Consider the following 25,544-nt stretch of genomic DNA (forward strand, 5'->3'; position numbering starts at 1 on the left):
ATTAGTATATATTTGTCAAATTGCCACATCATTCACTAGCCCACACATTAATATTAGAAACACATCATGTTTTCATGGGTTAAAATTAATTAAAAAAAATAGTTGAAAATAATTTTATACTATTATTTAATTATAATTCATCATATATAATAAATTTATTAATTTTATAATAATTACCCAAAAATTATATAAATGATAATTTATGATTAAATATGAGCACAATGCATCACCATTATCATTAAACTCAAAATTTATTTAATCTTATATTTAATATTTGTAGAAAAAAAATGATGATGATTTATGAAATATGACACAAGGTTTGGTAAATAAATGAAAAAAGGGTGGCAATATTTAAATTAGGGGCGATCCGACCCACTAATGTGTCGGATTGGCTGTTAGAAGGCCCCACCACCATTGTCTCAATGCTCCTAAAGAAGAGATGGTCTTCTCTCATCGTCTCCAACCTTAACTTATATACCTTTGATCTTCCATTTTTTCTCAATTTCCATCATCGCACACCACCTTCACCACTCCATTTCCTATTTTCCCAATTACTTTTTTTATTATTTTCAGATTCGAACAATAGTAAACATTTTCTGCAAGCAAACCAAAGCAAAGCAAAGCAACTTTTCCCAGGCAAGAATTCTCTCTCTCTCTTTCCTCTTTCCTTACTCATATATATCATATATAGCCATGTCGGTTCATCATGCCGAATGAACTAACCTACCAACCAACCCAGCTGCTTTGGACTTGTGTTTTCAGATTCCCTTTGTTTTTTTTTTCTTTTCTGAATACTCAATAACCAAAGCTAACTCTGTGTGCTGTTTTGTTTCTTCTTAATTATCATATCATCATATTATTTGTCTCTTTGATCTTTTGATACTTGATTGTCATTTTGTGGGATCAGAATCTGTTCTCTCAATATGATCAATGGTTGTGTTTGTTCTATATATTTTCTGCTGTGCATAGGATACAACTTTTGAGAGTGTTTCAGTATTCTGATCACAAATAGTTGATGTTTTTCACCCCCGATCATCATCCCCTTATTGGTTTTGATCGTGTTGGGTTAGTTTAATCTTCATTTTTCATCTCTAACCTTGATTCATATTGTCTCTTTTTGAAAGTTCAATTTGAATTTTTGTAGTCATATATATATATGTATGTATGTATTCTTTGCCCAGTTTTCATTGAGAAAGGGTTTTTGATCTGGAGATCGATCTCTGTAAAAGCAATCATCCGTTTCTGTAAAAATTAGAAAACTAATAGTTATCAAACCAAGAAGCTTTTCATTTAATTGATTCTTGTGTCTTAGCTTTCAGGCGTTAGGTGGTGATTATTTTATACATTATATATAATTTGATTTTTATGTCTGTTTAGATCTTATTGCATTGAAATTAATTTACATATATAAAGACATTCAGATGTAGCTTGATGTACCTTTAGTCCTTTAATACTGCTTAACAAAGCAAGGGTAGATGATAGAAAAAATTATTTAATTCACACAACAAAGAAAAGAAAAGAAACGGTAGTTTTCTCTCAGGAATCTCAGCCTCTGCCACCTTCACTTTTGTTCGCAATTTTTTATTCTTAAAGTTCACAATTACCCCTACTTTTTTTGGTAAAACACTACTCTGACCTTTACTTTTACTAGGTTTGACTTTTTGCAACTAGCCAACTAAGGAGGATCCTTTTTAAGGAATTTGACAATTTACTTAAAATATTTATTTGTTATAATTTAAACAAGAACAATTAAGATAAATCATTGTCTTTTTGGTAAAGTTTTTTCTTTAAGAGTGAATTATAATTTGATTCTTACGCACTCAATTTTATTTATCTATTTTTACATCATGATTATAATTTAATAATCATATTTATAAATATAAATTAATTAAAATGTATTGTTAGTTTAAAATTATTTTGCACTCATTCAATCACAAATTATTATATTTTATTTATTTATTTTTTTAATAGTTGCTTTAAAAATAATATAGTATTTTTTTTTACACTAACATTGCATACAAATTTAAACTCAATTAATTATCGACTAACGTATAGCATTGCATAAAATTAAAGTCAATGAATTATGGAGTAACCCACTTAATTCGAATTTAATTGTTGTCATTGTACACTTGTTTTCATCGGTTGTCCATATTTTTTGCTTCGGAATAGTATAGATTTTAAATTCAATTATTTTAATTATACAATAACAATAAATGATTTATTAAACTGAATTTTGGAATTATTTAATTAAAAATTACAGAAAGTTTCAACGTGAAGAGCGCAGATGATTATGATTTACCATGAATGAAAAAGGTGAAATCAAGGCACTCTAACTTTGCTGGATATATATTTATTTAATTATTTAAATTTTAAAAGGAAAAGGTTTGATGGGGGCTCAGTAGCTAACTATGAAAAGTGGGCCTACTCATATATACAGGTAGTAAGCAATTCCTTTTTATCTTTGAATGTTTGATCTTTGGGTCCCACAATTCTTCATGACTAACCAACGTTCCCCTCGGACACCTTCGTCTTCCCACATGATTCAATTCTTCACAAAACCCCTAATCAGATTTTGAAATTCGTTGATTTCATAATCCATTTTTATATATTAGTGAAAATTTTAAAATTAATTTTAAGTTTGAAATATCATTGAGTAACTTTTGTATTAAATTAAAACTGCATAATGCATATTACTCATAATTTAATTTTGTAATAAAACATCTAAACATAAATCACTTTACTTCAAAACTCAAAATCAATTTTACAAACTAATTTCATTTAAAATCAATTTTTTCAACATTCATCCAATCAAACCAAATGTTTTGCATGTCTAACTAACTTAATCAAGGATTTTATTAATCAGTGTCACAAGGTATTAATTAAGAAATTTATATTATTTTTTATTAAAATTATGTTAAAGATTTTTATTTATTTATAGGGGCATTGATAATATTTTTTTACCAATATATATTTTAATTATCTTACTAATATATTTTTGGACACTTGTTAATAGTTGTCATTAATTATTAGTTATTATTGTGAGTACTACTTTTTCCACGCATGTTCGGGAGAGATTATTTCGTATGTACATGGAAATTATATCAGATTTTGACGAGATAAAGTTCTGTCAATCTTTTTACATCATACTACTATCTTTCTATAATTCGATTTATAAACATAAATATAAGTATTTATAAAATTTTACATGATTTTGTAATGCAAAATTTATATTCACATGCCGCATAATCATGTGATCATGTGAACTAGAAATATATCTAATTATTCTATTTATTGATTCGATGTATTCAATTTTGATTTTCTAGATTTTTCCATCTTCAAAATGGAATTATTCATTTATATTCTTAGTGATGCATATGATCATTGTCGTTATTTTTCTCTCTTTTCTTTTCCATGAGTCGTCATTGATGCTGGTACACATTTCAATCTGTAATAAGTGCAGAAGATTTTGTACCTGTCATGAATGGGGGGCCAAACGACCAATCCGAGGCAATTATCATCAGGGGCAATTTTTTTTTTTTCAATTTCACCATTTGTGGTAAAAATTAAATTAATAATTTAAAAGGTGTTAAATTAGAGCAATGTTACACCTTTTAATTGAGAGTGGTATAATCTGTTAGGACTTTTTTTTACATTGAACTCATAAAAAAATTTATCACTTTAATTTTTTATTTTTTTAAAATATGACTTTAAAATTTTAAAGATTTTTTTTTGGTTTTTTCTCACGATTTTAAAGTTATAAATGAAAATTTTTTGTTATTAAAATAATAAATTATTTTACGACTTCAATTTTTTAAGCATTTTTTTAAATCAGAAATATTTTTTTATTATGTAATGAATTAATTTATATTTTTTAATTTTATTTAATATTTTCTACATTTTTTGTATATTATTTTATTTAATATGTTTTTTTTATATTTTTTACTAAGGATTATTATTTTTTTTGTAAATTAAAAAAATAATGTAAAAACTTTAATTTAAATAAAAATATTAAAATATATTATATATTTATTCAACAAAAATATTACCAGTGGATGATGTTGACGAAGTGACACTTTTTCATATAAAATTAATATTTTTAATGAGTTCATTTATTGTTTCATGTGAGGAAACTATTATCACAATAAATTCATAAATGACGTTGGCCTTGAAAATTAAAATTAATACTAGTATTCGTGTGATTCGAATGTTGGTACTTGTTGCAATAACTCTCTCGTATGAAACTCAAACCCATTAAGAAGAATTGTGTTAGTATGCAGTACAAGAGTGTCTTGTCCCCCTCCCTACCTCTCTTTCTTATGCTATATATATGTTCTCCATTTTGCGTATTTCATTTCATTTGGTACATTAAAGGGAGGATTGTGAATTAAGTACCTCGACAGCAACAACCAAGTCTATATCCCAGTAACTACATCTAAAAGCCTCTTCTTTCTTCTTTGCTTGTAAAGCAGTCAATATAAGGAAGCGAACATGGAAGAAGAGAAAAAAGTCATATCAGAAGTTTCAGTGACAAAGGTTGTTGAGGAGGCGGATCATAAGAATGAAAGCATTAAGGTATTATTGTCTTATTGCACTGTTATTTTAGAAGTTGCATACTGTATAAAGTAATCTTAGTTAAGAGTTATTTCTAAAGCTTCTTTTAGCATATCCTTCAGTGTTGTCGCTATTGCACTGATCAGTGAGCTTCCTCGTTCCAATTTGGATATTTTTATGTAATCCACAGATTGTGCACACCTACTTCCATTTAGACTCAGTAGTTGTGTTTTTGTGGAAATGGTATTGAATTACAAGGATGGGAGATGAGGACTGAGTTAGAGGATACATAAAAGGGAGAAGCCATTGTGCTGGTTTTTTTTATTTTTATTTTTTCTCTATATGCTTAGTTCGAAAATTTATAAATTTTAAAGATATAGTTGTATCTATCCATATAGATTCTAAGAAACTCCGATAAGAAAAACAAATATAAGAGACATAGGAGTTATTATACTGTTTTAACAAATGATGATCAATTGAGAGAGTATAAATTTCAAGACCTAATAAATTGCTTAGAACTTCTATTTCTCTACAGTCCTATCATATAATGAACTTAGCATATAATGTTTCATTTAGTTGATACTTTAGTATAATTTTTATATTTTATTTATTCTCTAGTTGATCACCTGCAGCTTTGATCAGCTGCTTTTGTTTCCATATGTTATTATTGCAACAATGTGAGCACTTACTGCACGCTTAATCCATTAACCAGGAGCTTGAGACTATATCTTGTAACTCTTAATAGATGATTTACATTTAAGTCATTTACCATAGGCCAAAATGGTTAGGTGTTGTATTGGTCACACTTCTGTTGATACTTGATAGTATTGTAGTAGCAAGCTTTTAGTACAAACTATATAATGTTTAATGTGCATATTTTTTATTGATTTATTGCAGGAGACAAATGGAGACCTGCCAAGTGAAGTAAAGAAAGAAGAGGAAGAGAATGCCTTTGATGGAGAATTCATTAAGGTTGAGAAAGAAGAGAATTCCATTGATGATAAGTCCCACAAAACTGAAAGAAGCTCAGATTCTCCTAGCAGAGAATTTCTAGAAGCCCAAGAGAAGATACAGGAACTCGAGGTTGAACTCCAAAGACTAACAGAATCTTTGAAGACCTCTGAGCATGAAAATGATCAGCTGAAGGGAGAGATCTCAGTTACAAAGGAGAAATTGGAGGAAAGTGGAAAGAAATATGAAGAGCTGGATCTGAGTCACAAGAAATTGCAAGAGCAGATTCTTGAGGCTGAGAATAAATATAATCAGCAGCTCAGCACTCTTGAAGAGGCGCTGCAAAGTCAAGAAGTGAAGCAGAAGGAGCTTTTTCAAGTGAAGGAAGCATTTGATGGTATGAACCTTGAGCTTGAAAACTCCAGAAAGAGGATGCAGGAATTGCAGGATGAGCTACAACTTTCAGCAGATGAGGCACAGAAATTCGAGGAGCTGCATAAGCAAAGTGGTTCACATGCTGAATCTGAGGGAAAAAAGGCCTTGGAATTTGAGAGACTACTCGAAGAAGCCAAACTGACTGCAAAAGGAGTGGAAGATGAGATGGCTTCCCTTAAGGAAGAATTGAAAGGAGTTTATGATAAGATTGCTGAAAATCAAAAGGTTGAAGAAGCACTTAAAACAACCACAGCTGAACTCTCTACCATCCAAGAGGAGTTGACACTCTCAAAATCCCAGCTATTGGAAGTTGAGGAAAGACTGTCTTCAAGGGACTCTTTAGTGGACGAGTTGACCAATGAATTAAACCTGATAAAGACTTCAGAAACACAGGTAAAGGAAGACATGTTAGCACTTCAAAATCTGTTGGCCTCTACAAAGGAAGAACTGGAAGAAAAAATTTCGGAGTTGGAAACTGCAAGGTCCAAGTTGCAGGAGGAGGAAAAATTGAGGGAATCAATTGAAGCTGCACTCAAGAGTCAGGAAGCACAGTTTCTCACTGTACAAGAGGAACTGACTAAATTTAAAACAGAAAAAGAAACTCTTGAAGCAACCATGGAAGATCTAACTCGTAGTTCGAAGAAGTTTGAGGAGCTGTGCGCTGATTTAGAGGAAAAGCTAAAGCTCTCAGGCGAAAATTTTCTTAGAACAGATTCTCTTTTATCCCAGGCACTTTCAAACAATGCAGAGCTTGAGCAGAAGGTGAAGTCTTTGGAAGATCTCCATAATGAATCTGGAGCTGCTGCAGCTACTGCTACTCAAAGGAGTCTTGAACTTGAGGGACATATTCAGACATCAACTGCAGCTGCAGAAGAGGCAAAATCACAATTGAGGGAGCTGGAAACACGCTTCATAGCAGCAGAGCAGAGGAACGTGGAGCTTGAGCAACAATTAAACTTAGTACAATTGAAAACCAGTGATGCTGAGAGAGAAGTGGCTGAATTATCTGAGCAAATATCTAATCTCAACGCTAAATTAGAAGAGGCCAAGGAAGAGAAGAGTCTTCTTAATAGCCAGCTACAGGAGTACACAGAAAAAGTAGCTCTACTTGAATCCGACTTAAATCAGTCATCTTTGCGGAGTTCACAATTAGAAGAGGAGTTGAAGAATGTCAACGAAAAATGTGCCGAGCACGAAGACCGAGCCAGTATGAACCATGAGCGTAGCCGAGAACTGGAAGATTTAATCCAGAGCTCTCACTCCAAATTGGAAGATTCTGATAAAAAGGTGAGTGAGTTGGAGTTGTTACTTGAAGCAGAGAAATACAGAATTCAGGAACTAGAACAACAAATAAGCACACTAGAAGAGAAGCGTGGTGCTTCAGAAGGGCAAGCCAATAAATACCTTGATGATGTATCTAATCTGACATCAGAACTTGAGGCAATTCAAGCACGAGCCTCAACCCTCGAAACTACTCTGCAAGCGGCTAATGAAAGAGGAAAGGAATTAGAAGATTCTTTGAATGCAGTGACAGAAGAAAAGAAAAATTTAGAAGATGCTTCTATCAGTTTGAATGAGAAGCTTGCTGAGAAAGAAAACCTATTGGAAATTTTGAGGGATGATTTAAATCTTACACAAGATAAATTGCAAAGCACTGAAAGTGATCTCAGGGAAGCTGAATTGAGAGAGAGTGAAATAATTGAGAAACTTAAAGCTTCAGAAGAAAACCTTGTCGTTAGAGGAAGAGATATAGAGGAGACAGCTGCAAGACACTCAGAACTTCAATTGTTGCACGAGTCTCTGACGAGAGATTCAGAACAGAAATTCCAAGAAGCTATAGAAAAATTCAACAACAAGGACTCTGAGGTTCAGTCCCTGCTTGAGAAAATTAAGATTTTGGAGGAACAGATAGCAAAGGCTGGGGAACAATCTACATCTTTGAAGAATGAATTTGAAGAGAGTTTGAGCAAACTGGCTTCTTTGGAAAGTGAAAATGAAGATTTGAAACGGAAAATTTTAGAAGCCGAGAGCAAAAGTTCCCAGTCTTTTAGTGAAAATGAATTACTGGTTGGAACAAACATTCAACTGAAAACCAAGATTGATGAACTTGAGGAATCATTGAACCATGCTCTATCCGAGAAGGAAGCCGCTGCTCAAGAACTTGTGTCTCATAAGAACAGTATAACTGAACTGAATGATTTACAATCAAAATCCTCTGAAATTCAATGTGCAAATGAAGCTCTCATTCTAAAAGTAGAATCACAATTACAAGAAGCATTGCAGAGGCATACTGAGAAGGAATCCGAAACCAAAGAATTGAATGAGAAGCTGAATACACTAGAAGACCAAATAAAGCTTTTCGAAGAACAGGCACGTGAAGCAGTTGCAACTTCTGGAACTCATAAAGCTGAACTGGAGCAGAGTCTCATAAAATTAAAGCATCTTGAAATTGTCATTGAGGAACTTCAAAACAAGTCACTCCACCATGAAAAAGAAACTGCAGGGCTAAATGAAGAAAATTCAAAGCTTAATCAGGAAATAGCTAGCTATGAATACAAATTAAGTGATTTACAGGAGAAGCTCTCTGCAGCACTTGTTGAGAAGGAGGAAACAGATAAAGAGCTACTCACCTTGAAGGATGCCATGGAAAAATTAGGGACAAAGCATAGTGCAGAAGTACAGACATTAAATTCACAGGTACATGAGATACAGACTATTTGTATTGATATTTCCTTATTTTTCCTTCTTCTATTGCTATTGGTGGAAATATAATTTTCTGAAATAATCATTTTGTGCAAATCATGATTAATAGAGAATCTCTGAATGAAATGATATCAACTTGCAGATATCTTCACTGGTGGATGAGAAGAACTTGCTCAATGATACTAATCAGGATTTAAAGAAGGAACTTCAGTCTCTGATATTTGACCTTGAAGAGAAGTTGAAGGAACAACAGAAAATTGAAGGCTCCCTGAGATCCCAGGTCGAAACTCTCAAAATTGAGATTGCTGAGAAATCTGCATTGCGAAGTCAGCTGCAGGAAATTGAAGGGAAACTGACAAAAGCTGAATCTAGACTAAACGAAGAGGTAGTGCTGAGAGTTCCTGCTTTTTTTTTTAATTAAGTGCAATGTTTAGAAACATAGTACATTAGTACCTATGGAAACTAAATTGTTAAAATACTGTTAAATTGAATGAACTTTGGTGATTAATCTGATGTTTTGCAGGTTGGAAGTGTTCAAGCTGCTGCTTCTCAAAGAGAGGCAGAATTAAGTTCAAAGTTGGAAGACTATGCACAAAAATTCAATGATAGAAATGTGTTGAATGATAAGGTTGCAGCACTTGAGAAAGAGTTGCAACTTGCACGGGATGGTAATGTGAACCAGGTATCCCATGTAATTTTTTACTCGAATTACATATTTTTTCATGGTAGCAAGAAATGTTGAAAGAAAAAAGCTAAACAAACATAATCCTCCCAGACCATTATGGTCCCAGAAAGAAGAATACTGATTTATTTTATTTTATTTCATTTAAAAAAACAGGAAGGAGCAGAGTCTCAGAAGTTGGAACTTGAGGCAGCCTTGAAAAATTCTCTTGCAGAACTTGAAACTAAGAAAAATGATATCTCTCTTTTACAGAAACAAGTGACAGATCTAGAGCAGAAATTGCGAGTTGCTGGTGATAAATCCTCAGTTAAGGTAATTCCCCAGCCAAAAGTTCCCAATCTCTCGTGTTTTTGTGCCGGAACAAATGGAAAACCTTTGGGCATAATGTTAAAGTTCCTCCCAAATAACATAAAATGAATGCCATCAAAACACTTCCTCAGCAATATTTTCATTGACTTTATTGGGACCCTGGGGAGGGTGTGACTTACTGATAATATCGAGCATTTTTGTGGAAATATAATTAATTATGATTTGGAGAATGTTGAAATTTGAACTCTTCCCCTAGTCAAACACTCAAACTAACTAACTATTATACCTTGTCAAAGTGCAATGGAAAAGTTTAAAACATATGAGTACAAGATAACAAATGACTTCTTCTCTACTATTTTCTATTTAGATGACTTGTTTCTATTTTCTAATGATGTTTCAGGGTGATGAGAGTGTTGATCAGAAAGAAGGGTTGGAAGTAAAATCCAGGGACATTGGTTCAAGCCTCTCGATTCCATCAAAAAGAAAGAGCAAGAAAAAGTCAGAAGTAACAAGTGGTCAGACATCATCTTCATCCGAGACTCATGTTCAAACTGGCCATGATTCTCCTGTCATAAATTTCAAGTTCATCTTGGGAGTAGCTCTTGTGTCCATTGTCTTTGGCATAATTCTTGGAAAGCGTTACTAGTATCAGCAGTCTATGTCTTTTGATTTTGTTATTCTTCATGTTTTTTCATTTTTTATGTTTTTTTTTTCTCTCTTCTTTCCCGTTGATTAAGATTAAATACAGATTGAAAGCTTTCTTTGCATGCTTTCAAACTCAAGTCTTCAGCTTGGTCAGGGAACTTGTTTTAATTCCTATCCCTTGCCTGCGTGTAAGAAACGGGTTTTGGTTAATGTTTTATTTTATTATTCTAAGTTTGGAATTTTAATAATTTTGAGTGCAATTTGTTTTTGCTATGGAGCACATTTTTCTTCTCAACTTATGTCTGGAATAGAGAATTTGGGGCAGCTAGAAAACTTTGTACCTAAATGGCTAAACGATGTTTATTTACTTTCTCCTCCCTACTGTGTGTAATATTTGGACTGTGCGCAATTATTTTTGTATGAAATATATTTATTTTACAATTTACAATACCTTCTGAAGTATTATTAATTAAATTAATTTAATTATAATAATGTAGTATTGATCTCGCTCAATCTTGAATTATAATGTATGAATTGTATTTTATAATAATTAATATAAAAATTATATTTGGAGTACATATAAAAATTTATATATATTCGAAGTAATTTTTAATTAGTTAACCGTATAAACGTATTTACCTTGACAGTATTTAAACTGCAAGTAAAGTATTAGTATTTGAAACCGAAACAAACCCAAACTTGGATTTGTTTGATTTGTGTATCGAAGAAGAAAAAAATGTTTGATTTGCCTTTGTGAAATATGATTCAATGACAACACACAGTATTTGGCAATTTTCGACTATATTTAAACGGATTAATAATAATTGGAGGTGTATACTATTCAATTTTTGTTTAATTTGGATAAGAAAAAAAAATAGACAAAATAAAATCAATATTCTTGTTAGTTATTTTAAAATATAAAAGAAAAAAGAAAAATATTATGCATAATTTAAAAAACCTCACGAGGCATTAAAGTAATTTGCTCAAATATAATTAAGCCTAATTTTTATTTCTCTCTCTGAAACAACTCTTTCACTTTAAAATGAATTCATATTCTTCTTATTTAATCTCCACCACATAACATATGCACATTTTCATAACTAGTAGCAATTTCATCGTGACTGGACCATAGTAGAAGTTTCTGAACATTGAATATTGAATAAGAGGGGTCGTTCAGAAAATGATAGCCTGTTTTTCTTACCAGTCTGTTGTTCTTGTTTTGTTTTGCGTCGCACAAGATTCATTGCACGAGATCCATGACATTAACTTCATTCAACTTATGATTGCAATCATCATAACATAAAACTGCATCAGAGGTTGACAAGTTTAATTTTTTTTAAGGAGAATTTTATATTCGAATCTTTTATATTTATAGATATAAAGAAGGAATAGATTAAACAAATATAATTTTAATAATTATTATATTATTTATAACTTTCATTTAAATAATATTGTCTTATAATTTACTGCTAAAAATTCATTTCACACAGATCACATATAAAATATTATATTAATTCATTTTTTTTTATCTCGTTCATATAAATTAAAATTGATATAATATAAACATTTAAAAATATATTAAAATATAAATTATTTGATTATTTTTTTATTGTTAAATTTTGATAAAATTTGATATAAACGTCTTAATAATATGTAAATATAATTCAAAAGTTAGATCAATAAAATTATATTCTATATCAAATTATAAAAATGATATAATGATTGTCAAAATTATAATATATATATATATATATATATAGGTGTTCAAACTAATAATATTTTTATTAATCCTCCCATGCCATTTTTCTTATACAATAAGAGATTAAGACTGAGTTTATTTTAAGAAATCATCTTGGATTCTCAAATTTGTTAAAAGGTTATCGAATTTTTGGATATCTTTTATTCTTTAGGAAAGTTGTATTCCTATATAATGAGGTGGGAAAGTTACATGCTACATGAAAATATGAGAAGTTATTTTTTAAATCCACTATAAATTTAATTTTTATTTATTATTTTAAAATTTTAAAAATATATCAATAAGTGGTTAGTCTGAGTGGTACTGAATTCAATTCTCTTAAATAAAATTTTGAATTTGAGTCTTTTTTATGGAAAAAAATTGTGATTGAGAGAAGAGATCTCACTAAAATTTTGAATTCAATTTTCTTTAGTGAGTTCTCTCTTCCTGGATATTTGTAAAAATATTGAATAATGCTTACAAATATTCTCAAGAGGATTGAATTCAAACTCGAGTAATGCTTACAAATAGTTCTCTTTTTTATGAAAAAATTTCGAGTAATGCTTAAAGTTTTAAAAATATTGAGTAATGCTTACAATTATTCTTTAAAAAAAATTAGTCATCAACAAAATTGATAAATATTTTGCACTAATGTCATGGTAAAAAAAAAAAAAACTTTAAAAATATTTACAAGAATGTTAAAAGTTAATCAAACACATTTTTATGTGTGCAAGAGGATAATATTCCTGGAGATGTAATTACCAAGAATGCAAGATGAATTTGTGAAATAAACGTCTCATAAGTATTGAATGTGTTTTATGCTTTTAAAATATTTAATATATTTATGATTTTATTTAATAATTTTTTACTAGTAAGAATATTTGTAAGCATTACTCAATATTATTTGTAGTTTAGATTTACACTTTAAAAATAATAATTTGGATTTATAATGAATAATTTAATTTATAATATAAGGTTATTCTTACTTATTGACAATTTTTTTAAAAAAATATATTACAATTTGATTGAGAAATAGTGATAAATGATCATATAGACAGAAATAAACAGTTAAAACTTCCAAGTGTAAAATATATAAATAAAATAAAGATAAATGGGAGTAATTTAATATATTTAAAAGAGAATTTATTTTGCTATATGAAATTTACGTCCAAAAGAGAAATACAAATATTTTTTTATTAAGTAAAAAGAGTCAAAGTTTCACCTAGATTTTCAACTTTTATTTTAATGATTTATATATTTGGTAACCTTAATTAAAACAGTTTGTTTGAAAGTGTTCTATTACACGAGAGAGCTTTATTAGGATACAAAATAATGTAGTTTAGAAAATAAAGAGTTTTCTTTGGATGGAATCGAATGATTTTTTCCATTAATTTGGAATTTAATTATTATTATTATTATTAGAATGATGATATTTGGAAGAAGAAAAGTAAAATAAAAGTGAGAAAGTTTTTATTCTAAGAATGTTTACTAATACATAAAAGATAAAGAACACAGATTTTAACTCGTCAGTGGGGTCATGCTACCAACATTTGGGGTTGGATACCCCAACCCAATTAAAAAATTAGATAGGTTGTAATCAGCCTCATATAGTATCAAGTAGCATTGTACCAGGAAAAATAAGAAGATAACTACACTTTATTATCTTCAAGAAATGTTTAAACTATAATTTTATCTAAAACTTGTTTTTCAGGGAAGTTAAAAAAACATTATATTTTGATATAAATAAAACTGTTACCAATCGTTCTTGATTCTCTACTTAAGGATTTATTTTTACTTTAGTGATAATGAGTAATCGACAATTATTTTTAAACGTTCTAAATATTTACTAAAAATTAAAAACGACAAATAAAAAGAATTCAAACACTCATATTATATAGTATTAGGATGTGACGTAAAGTTTTTAAAATTTTAAGGTTAATAATAAATATTTATTTTTTGATCAATAATATTTAAAACCAATACACACTAAACAAAAATACCCTTAAAATATTTTTTGTATAAGTAAACTAAAATATAATATAGGCCATCAATTAAATTTTATAAAATGAGATGCAATTTAATACTTTTTAGTAAAAATGATGATTTAGCTGACAAAAAAAAATAAAGATATGATGCAAGCGGAAGAAAAATACTAAAACTAGGTTACAAGCAAGTAATAATTATCAAATAAATGGTCATGGTGAGAGATTGGAGTATTATAATAGGGGGAAGTTAATCATTGATGAATAGTAGTCGATAAAAGGAGACATATAATTTTTTGGGGGACATAGGACGAAATTTGATGAGAAGATGACTAATATTGGTTAATTAATCCCCGATGAAGCCAGACATAATAATAATAATGAGAAAGAGGATAACATAACACCCAAACTAACTTTTCTGGGTTACAAAGTCATCACCCTTTCTGTCTCTTGAATTTCTCTCTCACCAAACACACTCATTTTCTGACCTATCTGCACAAACTTTCCTTGTCTTTCCCTCTCAGTTTTGTCACTTTTCCCCCAAAACTTTCCTCCAAAGCTTTCGATTCTCTCTCTCTCTCTCTCTCTCCCCGCACCGATCATGCTTCAAAGCTTGGTCCCGCGATCCCCTCGCACTTCAAACCCTAACGCTATGAAAACTAAGCGCCCCGTTGACGCCAGTGACCTTTCCCCCGCCGACGAGCCTTCCTTCAAGCGAACCAACTTCACCGCCGACAGAACTGCAGCGGAAGCGGTGGAGGAGCAAGCCTTCGATCCCGAACCTCACGGCGGCGAGTCCACCGGTCTCAAACTCCTTGGTCTTCTCCTCCAATGCGCGGAGTGCATCGCCGTGGACAACCTCGACTTCGCCAACGACCTCCTCCCGGAGATCGCTGAGCTCTCGTCGCCGTACGGGACCTCGCCGGAGCGCGTCGGCGCGTACTTCGCACAGGCGCTGCAGGCGCGCGTGTTGAGCTCCTGCATCGGCTCCTGCATCCCCCACCGGTCGGCGACTCGCCGATTTCGCGAGCTCGCTCGGCCTTCCCTTCGAGTTCTTCCCGGTGGAAGGCAAAATCGGAAGCGTCACGGAACTGAGTCAACTCGGTGTTAGACCTAACGAGGCAATGGTGGTGCACTGGATGCACCACTGCTTATACGACATAACCGGGAGCGACTTAGGGACGTTGAGATTGCTGACTCAGCTTCGGCCGAAACTGATAACGACCGTAGAGCAGGATCTGAGCCACGCAGGGAGCTTCCTGGCGCGGTTCGTGGAGGCATTGCATTATTACAGCGCGTTGTTCGACGCGCTGGGGGATGGGTTGGGTGAGGACAGCCTGGAGAGGCACACGGTGGAGCAGCATCTGTTGGGCTGCGAGATCAGGAACATCGTGGCAGTGGGAGGGCCCAAGAGGACCGGCGAGGTTAAGGTGGAGAGGTGGGGGGAAGAGTTGAAACGGGCCGGGTTTGGGCCAGTTTGGCTACGGGGCAACCCGGCCGCACAAGCGAATTTGTTGCTGGGAATGTTCCCTTGGAGAGGTTATACTCTTCTCCAAGAGAATGCCTCCCTCAAGCTTGCTTGGAAGGATTTCTCTCTCTTGATCGCCTCCGCTTGGCAACCCCAATATAAAAATATTTGTTTCATTCATTCCTCCCATTAGATGGGAAAGGAGGCTAGGACTAATAAAATAATCATACTTGAACAAGGAGCATTTGTAGTGTCAAACAAAAGTAGACTCAATGATGAACACGACATGCCAATGAAATTCCTGTATGGCTCAACGTCATTTGATGGCATCTCAAGGAGAGTTATTCTTTAATGTTAATTTTGTGTTCTTCAAAGATATGAAATGTGAACAAGTATCTACTCAAGATGGGACCTGAGAAGTGTACCGACTCATTGCAAGTAACAATAAAAAAGGATTAAATTCAAGTATCATTCTTTGATATCAAAGGTGTTTTGTAGCTCACAAAGACATGAGAGCATCTTAATGAATAATTGATCAGAGGATAATTGATTACTTTGATTAATGAGTGCATCTCAATGAATCAAAGTAATTGATAATTTTTTTAAATAGTTACTTATGACCCATAAAACAGCATATTTTGAGTTGAATCACCTGTGAATAAGACAACCTACTCTAGCCCAACAAATGATGTTAACCTCCCCAATAGGCCAAAACTACAGCCTAGCGGAACAAGAAAACGACTCTCGCAACTGACAATAAAAAATGAAAAAAAAAAAAATCTCTTCTACAGTTCTACATTTACCATTATTTTGTTGAAAAAAAAAGGGTAACAATCAATTTCTCGTTAGGAAAAGTAAAAACGAAATTGCCTCTGTTCAACTCTTTTTGTAAACTTCAAAAGAAAATCTCATTTTTGTAACCTTAGTTGGATCATTCGAGAGAATAAGGCAACCTTATTCTTGGCCGAACTAATGATGCTAACTTATTTCTGCAATAGCCCAAAACTATAGCCTAGCAGAACAAGAAAATGATTCTCACAACTCAGTAGCCACAATAAAAAATAAAAGCAAACAATATAAAAAAAACAAAGACATAAACAAAATAGGCGATTGGGCTTCTGCTCCTGGACCTCTAAAGAGTGACACAGAAAGATTCAGAAGAGTTTTTTTTTTCTATTTTCTTTTTATATAGTTTTTACTTTTTACTGGATTAAAGTAATTTTACTTGTGTTTCAGCCAGCACGAATGGTACTAGTAAGGTTTAGTATGATGGATAGATGATTGAATTTCTCATCATGTTGATAAAGAATTTAGTTTCCTGAGGATACCTATAAAGAAGACTTTATTGGAAGAAACAAAAATTACTTCAATAATCTTTATGCTAGGAGGATTAGTGTCATGACTTTCTACAATGAAAATATCTTGTTTTAAAAATAAATAAATAAAAGCTTGGACGAACGGTGTTTGAACTGTTCCACAGCAGTGCAAGCCAGCAAGTAACGTAGCTGACGGCAATTTTCTGAATTCTAATTCTTTACTTTCTTCTCGACTAAAGCATAGGTGCCAATACAAATTTTCAAATTGCAGTGATATTTACGAACTCATTCCCTTTTATTGAAGGAACTGCTTTGTTGAACTGTTGTTAATGCTAACAAGAATCAAGTATGGTTGAAGTTGAACGTGTCCAACTTGGAATACTGCCAAAGCATCAGTCTCAATTGACTTAAATGATAATTTTAGAACACAAAACATCCTAGGAAGTCCAGATCATCAATTTCTGACTCAAGTTTGTAGCAGAGATCTTTTGTCCATTTCGGCCAACGACTCTCACAAAAAGGACAAAACCTCCACTTCTAACTAACTTTTCCATTAATTTACAGCTTGTGTTTTTTGCCCTTTTCACATTAGCCTCATCCTAACTTTAATTGAACACCCAATATTGTAGTTAAGATGAGCCACATACATATATTTTAAGGCTATGTTGATAAAATAATTGGTAAACTAACTTTAAGTTTTAAAAAAAATTAGCTAAAAAATCTTGGTAGAAAGTTGTTAAATTAATTTATTAAATTGTAATTATTTAAAACTAACCTATAAATCAAAAACTACATAAAAGACTTATTTATATACTTTTTAGTATAAAATTGTTTTTTGTAATTATATTTTAAAGGGTTTCTTTTTTTGTTAATTTAAAACTTTTGTTGCTTTTATCTAAGGATAAAATATCTCTTAAAAATGAATAAAAAAATAACGTAATATTATAGGATATAGTAAATTTGGAATTTATTAAATAATGTGAACACACACACTATAAGTTCAAATAATAATGAAAGATATAAAATATTGAAGCAATCTAGTTTAAAAACTATAAAATCACTTTTTCTCCTTTCCAAATTTTTTTATATTATACAGAAAATAAAAATAAAAACATTTTTAAGTCTTATTCTTCTTCTCGATCGTTTTCTTTTCTTCCTATTCTTTCTCCTTTCCTTTCCTTTGTATTCTTTCAATCAGACAAACTGGAAATAGAAATTCTAAATAATTCATCTAACCTATTAAAATCGGATTTATAATGAAAAGTTTAAATAATCATAGTCCTTCGTCGAACTTTTTGATAAAGTTTAATAGTTTATGGCGCAAAAATACCATAAGCCCATCCACAAATTAATAGCATTTTCTTATTCTTTTTAAATACTATTTTTTTTCGAAAATTCTCAGAAAGTTATATAAATGTTGAATCAAATACAGAAATTACAAAATTAAAAGAAAAATGTTAATCGATCAGAATTCACAATTTTAAAAATAAAATAAAATCATAAAGCTTAATGTACCAGAATGACAAATTGCCTAACTTCCCTTTTGGTTGAATTTTGTTCCAGATATATGTTAAGCCATCATCAACGGATACCATGTGAAGCCAAACTACTACCGATCTGTCCTTTTCTTTCGAATAATCAACCACAAAAAAAATAATAACACTAATACGCAAACAGCAAAAATGCAAAATGCATAATTGGAAACGGAGAAAATTGGTTCGTGATTCTAATTAAGTAACTTTTTTTTTTGGTGTGTTTGAATGTGATTCAAAGTAATTGATCCAGTTATAATGGAAACAAAGAAAATGCATAAACAATAGGTTTTGTAAATCCTTTCCAACACATACATGTTTGCCACGTGTGCCGAACAGTAATTAAAGAGATAATATATTTATTTATAACTAATGTTTCGCACAAAACATAAGGAAATTACGGTTAATAAATACAAAAATGTCAAATTATTAGATCAAATTTCGCGGGTAAACTTAACTGGTTAAATGGTGAGTTCGGTTGGATTGGTCGTCGAGTTTTTTTAGAATGTGTAGTTAAAAATCATTTTATTAGAAAAATATTTTATAAAGTATTATGAATTTCATATTATTTAACTCATGATAGCTTCTAATAAGAATTCGTGGTTTCAGTCCTCTATGCGAGCATTTATAAATTTCCATTTCAACTAGGCAAGGGAGGAGAATTACTACCTATACTCACTTCATGTTATTGTCACCTCTGTTTACTTTTTCTCATGTTAAATAATAAAATATAATATGGCTGTAATAACAGGAGAAAGATAACTTTTAATAAATATTATTAATTATTATTGAATCTTATTTTCAATCACCATTACTATTTTTTTATTTAATAAAATTGATATATTTTCTTGCTAACACGAGGATAGAAGTCTTTTTCATGTTGAAATTTTACGCCCTTTGAAGAAGTCTACGCCAGTCGCCAATCAATCGTTCCAATTCCATCATCTCTTAGTTTTGCGCACCAGATTCCCTACAATTGAAAGCAACTACAGGTTGGCGGAGTCACAATCCAACAATCTAAGATAACTTTATCTTATATGCTTATTAAATCTTTAATGATTCAGCATCAAATTAAGGCTACAGTCAAGCTTCTTCCCATCTATAAAAAAAAGGAAAAAAATATTTTTTAGTGCTTGTACTTTATCATTGAGTATTTTGGTCGATGAAATTTTAAAAATCATTATCTATCCTGATTGTTTTGAAGGACTAAAAACACTTACTTTTAAAAGTTGGGAGACCAATATTTTCATTAATAAAGTTCAAGAATTTCTTTTATAAAGTATAGAAACTAATAACATTTTTCAAAAATAAAAAATAAAAAATTCTTCCCTTCCCGTTCTTCAATCATAAATTCCAGCATAAATTGATATTTGTTCACCCACCCAAGCAACCATTGGACTTAAATGTTGTTGAGAAAAGAACGTTGGAACACAAAATGAAACTTGAAGAGCATGGAGACAGCAGCGGGTAGTTTGAGTTTGGAATTGATAACTGTAGTACAATATTGAAGTACTCTCATAAGATTACAATATTGCGACGATCATCGAACAATTTATACCTATTAACCTTTATAACAAATTATGGCTAATAGATTAAAAGGTGTCATCAATCAGTTGGTAAGAGTTGTGCTCAAAGTAGTTTGTCTCACAAAGATATTGTAGACAACATTATTTATTATTGTCCAAGAAGTAATTCATTCCATTAAATATAAAATAGATTTATGACCATTAAAAGGCTTAATATGATGATACTTAATAGATTAGTATTTTTGGTTGGTTCTTCTCTTGTGCTTGTAAAAATGATAGGCATAACGAAAATTCTTAAATTTATGCAATTGCTGCATCAAGAGTTTGAGGAAATCGGGTTAGCTATCCAAAGATGGCCATAAACTCTCTCACCTCTCTCAAATTGAAATTATCAATAATTGCCGTGATTTGTTCTGCCAAAGCTGGGGTCAATGTGTCAACAAAGATAAAGGGAAGGGAATGTGCTAGTCTAGTAGTAGCAGTGGATTGTGGGCTCTGTTTCAGGTTTTGCTTCTGTTTCTTTAGTGGCTTACCTCTCTCTGGAGTTGCTTTAGTTATTAGTTCCTCTTCTTTGGGTTTTAGCCCCTCAATTACAATATTACAGTTAATAAAATTATTTATTCAAAAAATTGCCAATAAAAACTTTTGTAGAAATAAGAATGTTCGAATAAATGTTCACAAGCCTCAAAATTACGTTTGCAAACTAATCTCAATCATTTCTTATGCATTGTTCCATGGGATGTGCATTAAAACAGATATTGTCACGTTTTCTACGCCAACTCAAACATGCACCAAGTTATTTTTTAAAATTTATTTTTGAAAGAAACTTTTACCAAATCACTTTTCTTTTTAATTTTCATAATTTAGTTTTTTTAATAATAACCAATTAAGTTTATAATCACCATGGTGTGGTTTGATGGATAAATAATCAATCTCTTATGTATGTGATTAAGGTTTGATCTCATATATATATATATAATTCTTAAAACAATTCTTAAAATGAGATATAATACATGTACAATAATTCTTAAAACAATTTATATAATATTATTTTGTGTTTATTTTTTCTCTACCATATTATTTATTACATTTTAAAATTCTATCTATTCTTTCACTTTTCTCTCTCTTTATTGTGAGATTTATTGTACTCCTACAATTATTATTTTTGTCTTTACTATTTCAAGAGACTATTCCATAATTTTAAGTTAAGGATACCTGATTAAAAATATTTTTAATCGTTGATTTTAATAATTGAAATTACTTCTCCTCATTCACACTAATTACATTTTACCAAAATTGATCTGATAGAAGTTTTTTGAAAACAAGGACATAACCTAACCTAACTGGATGTCTAAGTTAATGCATTAGGCAGGTCCTCGTCTAATTCTAAAATTCTCCTTTTTATACCATTCTTCTTGAAAACTACTTTGATATATTAATAGGATTTGGGTCACGTCCTCTATTTGGATTTTGAAGTTTAGTTCTGCATGTTATGCAAATTCTGCCTAACTAATTTCATTTCAGATTAATGATTTCCATTCTAGAATTGTAGTGTTCCAAAATGACCTTAGGAAACAATGTTTTCTTTATTGCAAAGAAATATAAAAGGAATTGTGATCCTTAAATCGTAATATAAAATGTTCTTGAGCTGGAAAACGAGCAGATCAATGGTTATTAAAGCAAGTCTCCAAAAAGTGAATAGTGAAACTGCCGAATTGAATCTGCTGATGAATTTTACTTCTTGAACATTCATTTTAAGAGTGAAACATCTTCAAGGGTTGACAAAAAGTTCCAGTTAGGCTGAACTTGATAGGAAACACCATATATGTGCACGAAAACATGTCTAGTTAATTGAGCTAATATAAAAAACGTTATTAATTACTAATTCACTGCATATACATTCCAAAATAAATAAGTAATAACTGATTAAGTTGCAGTTGATATGGTATTTGTGTAATGATGCATATAGAGTGGAGTCAGTAGAAGTTTAGAATATTGGTGGGAGTAAAGTTTTGGAGCCATGGACTATTCAACTGAGCCCAAAAGGTATCTTGGGTCCAATCCGAGAGCATGGGAAGCTGAAGGTCTGGAAGCTTCTCCTTCCCAAAGGGCATTTGTAGTGATGTGCCACAAGTGCTTTTGTTGGTGTCTTTTAAGACCAATTGGTTGGTTATTTTTTCTTGTTTAGGCACTACCATGTCTTCAGTTTCAGACTCTTTCTTAAGAACATGTTGCAACAATGGCAAGGGCATGTTTTGCTCTTCCTGTGGGCTGCTAAAGGACATGGTGTCCGTGGAGGAAGGAGAAGCAGGGGAACCAACCATTTGCTTCATCTCTCTCTCTTCCTCTAGTGCTGCCCTTTGCTCCAGCACTTTCAACGAAGTTGCCTTTCGATATATCTTGCATAACACGATTTCCTGTACCCAAATATCATAATCATCATATGCTTAATTTATTAACCACTTTTAGTACCATTAATTTGCAATGTAATTTTATGTGTACTACTACTTCAATTTTAAGTTGCATAATTCTTACTAACTTTCTTGTGAATGGAGTTCATAAAATAAGACTAAAAGGGCGCACACTAAATGTATTCACATCCTAGCCGTATAGAAAGTAACTACTATGTACTATCATTTTCTTTTCTGTCTCTAGGAAACTTCCTTCCCTGTCAGATATACCATATGCTTAACGAGACACTTGTACCTAGGAAAAGTCCTGGTATTTTTTGCAAGAAGTTAAAAGTAACGAAATAAATAAAGAAAAAAAAATAGAATATACACTTAAGATGTCCTCCAATAACAAACTAGTATATAATAAGTATTATTGATTTTTTTTATCATAATGATGTTAAAAGTTATGTATACCTTTAATTTCTAATTAAGGGTGTGTTTGATTCAAAAGAGGAAAATAAAAAATATATAAATAAAAGATAAAAGATGTGAGTCTAAAAAAAAAATATAAATTTTTTCTTTAATATTGCTTATCTTCTTTCTGTCAAACACATTATTTATAATTTTGAAGTTTTTGTACTGACCATTTTTTCGGTTTAGTTTAGGAGGAGAAATTCTACTCGGACATTTTATGTCAATTAAACTTATAAATAAATATAAATACTAATTTAAAGAGTTAAATTTTTATATTATGTTTAAATCACTTGCATGACTTCGAAGTAAAAGTCAACAAATTTATTCTAATTAATCTAATATGAATGAGAAATTGATTGACGCGTAAAGGAAAGGTGGGGGGAAATGAATCTGTGATATGAAAAACACGTGGCAGGAAACTAAGTTATTTTTTCAAATCACAAGCTGCCTAAAAGGAAAGAAAGAAAAATGGTAATAGTTAATGTTGAAATAATAATATACCTTAGGTAGTTTGCAATTGTCAGGTAAACGGTACTCATTCATGACCCAATCGGTCTTGCATCCCCTAGGAGCTCTTCCCTGATAGAAAACCAGTGTCTTCCTTAACCCAATTATGCGCTTTGGATCAGATAAGGTCACTATTTTCCGGTCTGAACCGGTGGCTTTCCAGAACCCTTTTTCAGTTGTGCGGTTTGGCCTTCCACCGCTTCCGTGCTTTTTGTCCCTTGGCACGAAGAAGTACCACTCTCTTTCCCCAACCTTTGCCAAACCTATAATATAACATTGTCAAATTAATGTCTATGAACATATATATTATATAACATGCCATAACAATTAAGTGGCACAGATCATAAAACAGAGACATAGTTTATTTTAACTGATTACCAGGCAAGTCCCATGGATCATGCTGATAGATGTTGAGGAAACCAATGACATCGTAACGAAGTTTCTTGCCAACAACCATGTTTTTAAGGTAGAAATCAAGAAGCTCTTCTTCAGTTGGGTGGAATCGGAAGCCTGGAAGTGTAATTTCACCACTCATGTTGTTCATGTCTTCCATGGTTGCCATATTATGAATATGCTTTTGCTTGCCTATGATCACTACTCGTACTGTGTTTAGCTAGCTAGTGCTAGCTACTCTTTTTTTATTTTTCTGCGGAGGAAGCACAAAGTTAGTTGATATAAAATGAATATGTGTTGTGAGGGTATTTATAAGGAATGGTTGGTTTCATAACTATGCTAATTGATGGTTTTATTTTTATTAAATATTTGAGTTTGGGTTATGACTTGGTCGTGGAGGCCTAGGGGGCACAAAAGTCTCTAAGAAATCTTGAAAGAAAATGGACTTGTAATTGCGACTCTCCACATTATTACGACATTAGTGTGGTGGGTCCGCCAGAAGTGGGACCAACGCGGCTTGACAAAAAGTCTGCAGAGACTAAACTGTGGTGGGACAGCATATACATGTTATGGCTTGACCTATTTTTTCTTTCGGTTTTGGACTTTTACCCGGAAATTCCTCTTACAATTTTCATGACCATACTTTATACTTTATGTTCTTTAATTTCTTCCATTTCAGCATGTAAGAAAAAAAATGTACGGTACAAAATTACCTTACCATTAACTTGTTTTTAATGCATGTAAGGGTTTTATTTTAAGGGAAGTTCACAAGAGATGAAGGTCCCAATCCCCTGGAGAAGGGGGAAGAAGAGTTATGAGATTTGATCTCGCACATTATGGTTAATTTTTTTTGTCTATGACTTTACTAAGTGCGTTGTAGCAAAGAAACAAGTTTGTATTATTTGCTAAATGATTTGGGCACAAAATAAAAGTATTTCTACGTCGTTGTTATTCCACTTACATGCCAAATAACGTAGCAACATGCCAACAGCTTCCAAACGAGAAAATTACAAATTAGCAGACTCAACTCCAACCTTTTGAAAGTTCCTCACATCTAAATACGTGCATACTCTTATTTGGGTCTTGAATGGCATAATTCCAAACCAAACAGTACTGCAGCGTTAATTTAATGAAGCCTTAAATCAAATGACTTTCATAGTAAATACAATTCCCCCCCCCCCCCCCCCCCAAAAGTATCTTATGTAATATTTCTCAAAGTTTAACCGTAAACACAAGTGTATTTTTTCTATAGTAAGAATTTAAATCGAAATTTATTATTTTAAAGTTAATTCCTTTTACTAGACTCAATTCGTCAACAGTAATTAATTTGACTCATTTAAAAACAACTTCCGGCAAATTAATTACGCCCTTGGCAAAAGATTATTAGTGTAGTAGTCTCAAATATTAAAAGGAGCTTCAATATTTGAAAATGTTGTCAAAATTTTGATTCTCTAGTGTGAGTTCAAATTTGAAGTTGAAGCTATAACCCTTAGCATGGGTTGAAGGTTGGAACGAAATCCCAGCGTGGATTCCAAATTCCGAAGGAAGAATAACGACTCTCTTATACACAGTCTTGCCAGCGAAGTAGGAAATATAACCAGATTGACTGCAATTACCAATTGCAATATAATGGTTCTCTAATCTTATTATGCATCTAAATGCTTATTAAGAGTTGCGGTTGGAATATAGATGAAATATAAAGATATGGACTTGTTTGGTGGTACTCATTTAGTAAAAAATATAAAGTTAATAAGTTAAAGAAAAAAAATGTTTAAGTTATAAAATATAAATAAGTGATATACAATGGTGAGACTCATTTTAAGCCTTCGATTGATAGCCACGACGGAAGACTGAGATGCGGAGAAGAGAAGAGAAACACGTAGATAGGAATGAATTTCGTCAGTTAAGTAAAGAAGAAATGGCGAAGAAATTTTTAAAATTA

At 31.7% G+C, this 25,544-nt stretch overlaps 2 protein-coding genes and 1 pseudogene across 3 annotated transcripts; 2 read left to right on the forward strand and 1 right to left on the reverse strand.

Moving 5' to 3' along the window:
• The first annotated feature begins 427 nt into the window (after window positions 1-427).
• Window positions 428-10,655, forward strand: LOC114379779 (myosin-4-like). Of its 2 annotated transcripts, XM_028338497.1 has the most exons (8): window positions 428-636; window positions 2,261-2,313; window positions 4,470-4,572; window positions 5,449-8,634; window positions 8,783-9,025; window positions 9,164-9,322; window positions 9,479-9,634; window positions 10,032-10,655. In XM_028338497.1, the coding sequence occupies exons 3-8, from the start codon at window positions 4,489-4,491 to the stop codon at window positions 10,275-10,277; spliced, it is 4,074 nt and encodes a 1,357-aa protein (XP_028194298.1). In that variant the 5' UTR covers window positions 428-636; window positions 2,261-2,313; window positions 4,470-4,488; the 3' UTR covers window positions 10,278-10,655. The 2 variants fall into 2 exon arrangements, with proteins under 2 accessions (XP_028194298.1, XP_028194297.1); XM_028338496.1 differs by lacking the exon at window positions 2,261-2,313.
• Window positions 10,656-14,346: 3,691 nt separating this feature from the next.
• Window positions 14,347-16,109, forward strand: LOC114379183 (annotated as a pseudogene).
• Window positions 16,110-21,557: 5,448 nt separating this feature from the next.
• LOC114380389 (NAC domain-containing protein 22-like) lies at window positions 21,558-23,888 on the reverse strand. Its single transcript, XM_028339411.1, has 3 exons — window positions 23,588-23,888; window positions 23,204-23,472; window positions 21,558-22,252 (listed from the first exon to the last, which is right to left on the reverse strand). The coding sequence occupies exons 1-3, from the start codon at window positions 23,769-23,771 to the stop codon at window positions 21,812-21,814; spliced, it is 894 nt and encodes a 297-aa protein (XP_028195212.1). The 5' UTR covers window positions 23,772-23,888; the 3' UTR covers window positions 21,558-21,811.
• Window positions 23,889-25,544: the final 1,656 nt, after the last annotated feature.

This window comes from Glycine soja, chromosome 12 (assembly GCF_004193775.1).
Source record: "Glycine soja cultivar W05 chromosome 12, ASM419377v2, whole genome shotgun sequence".
NCBI classification, from domain to species: Eukaryota; Viridiplantae; Streptophyta; class Magnoliopsida; order Fabales; family Fabaceae; genus Glycine; species Glycine soja.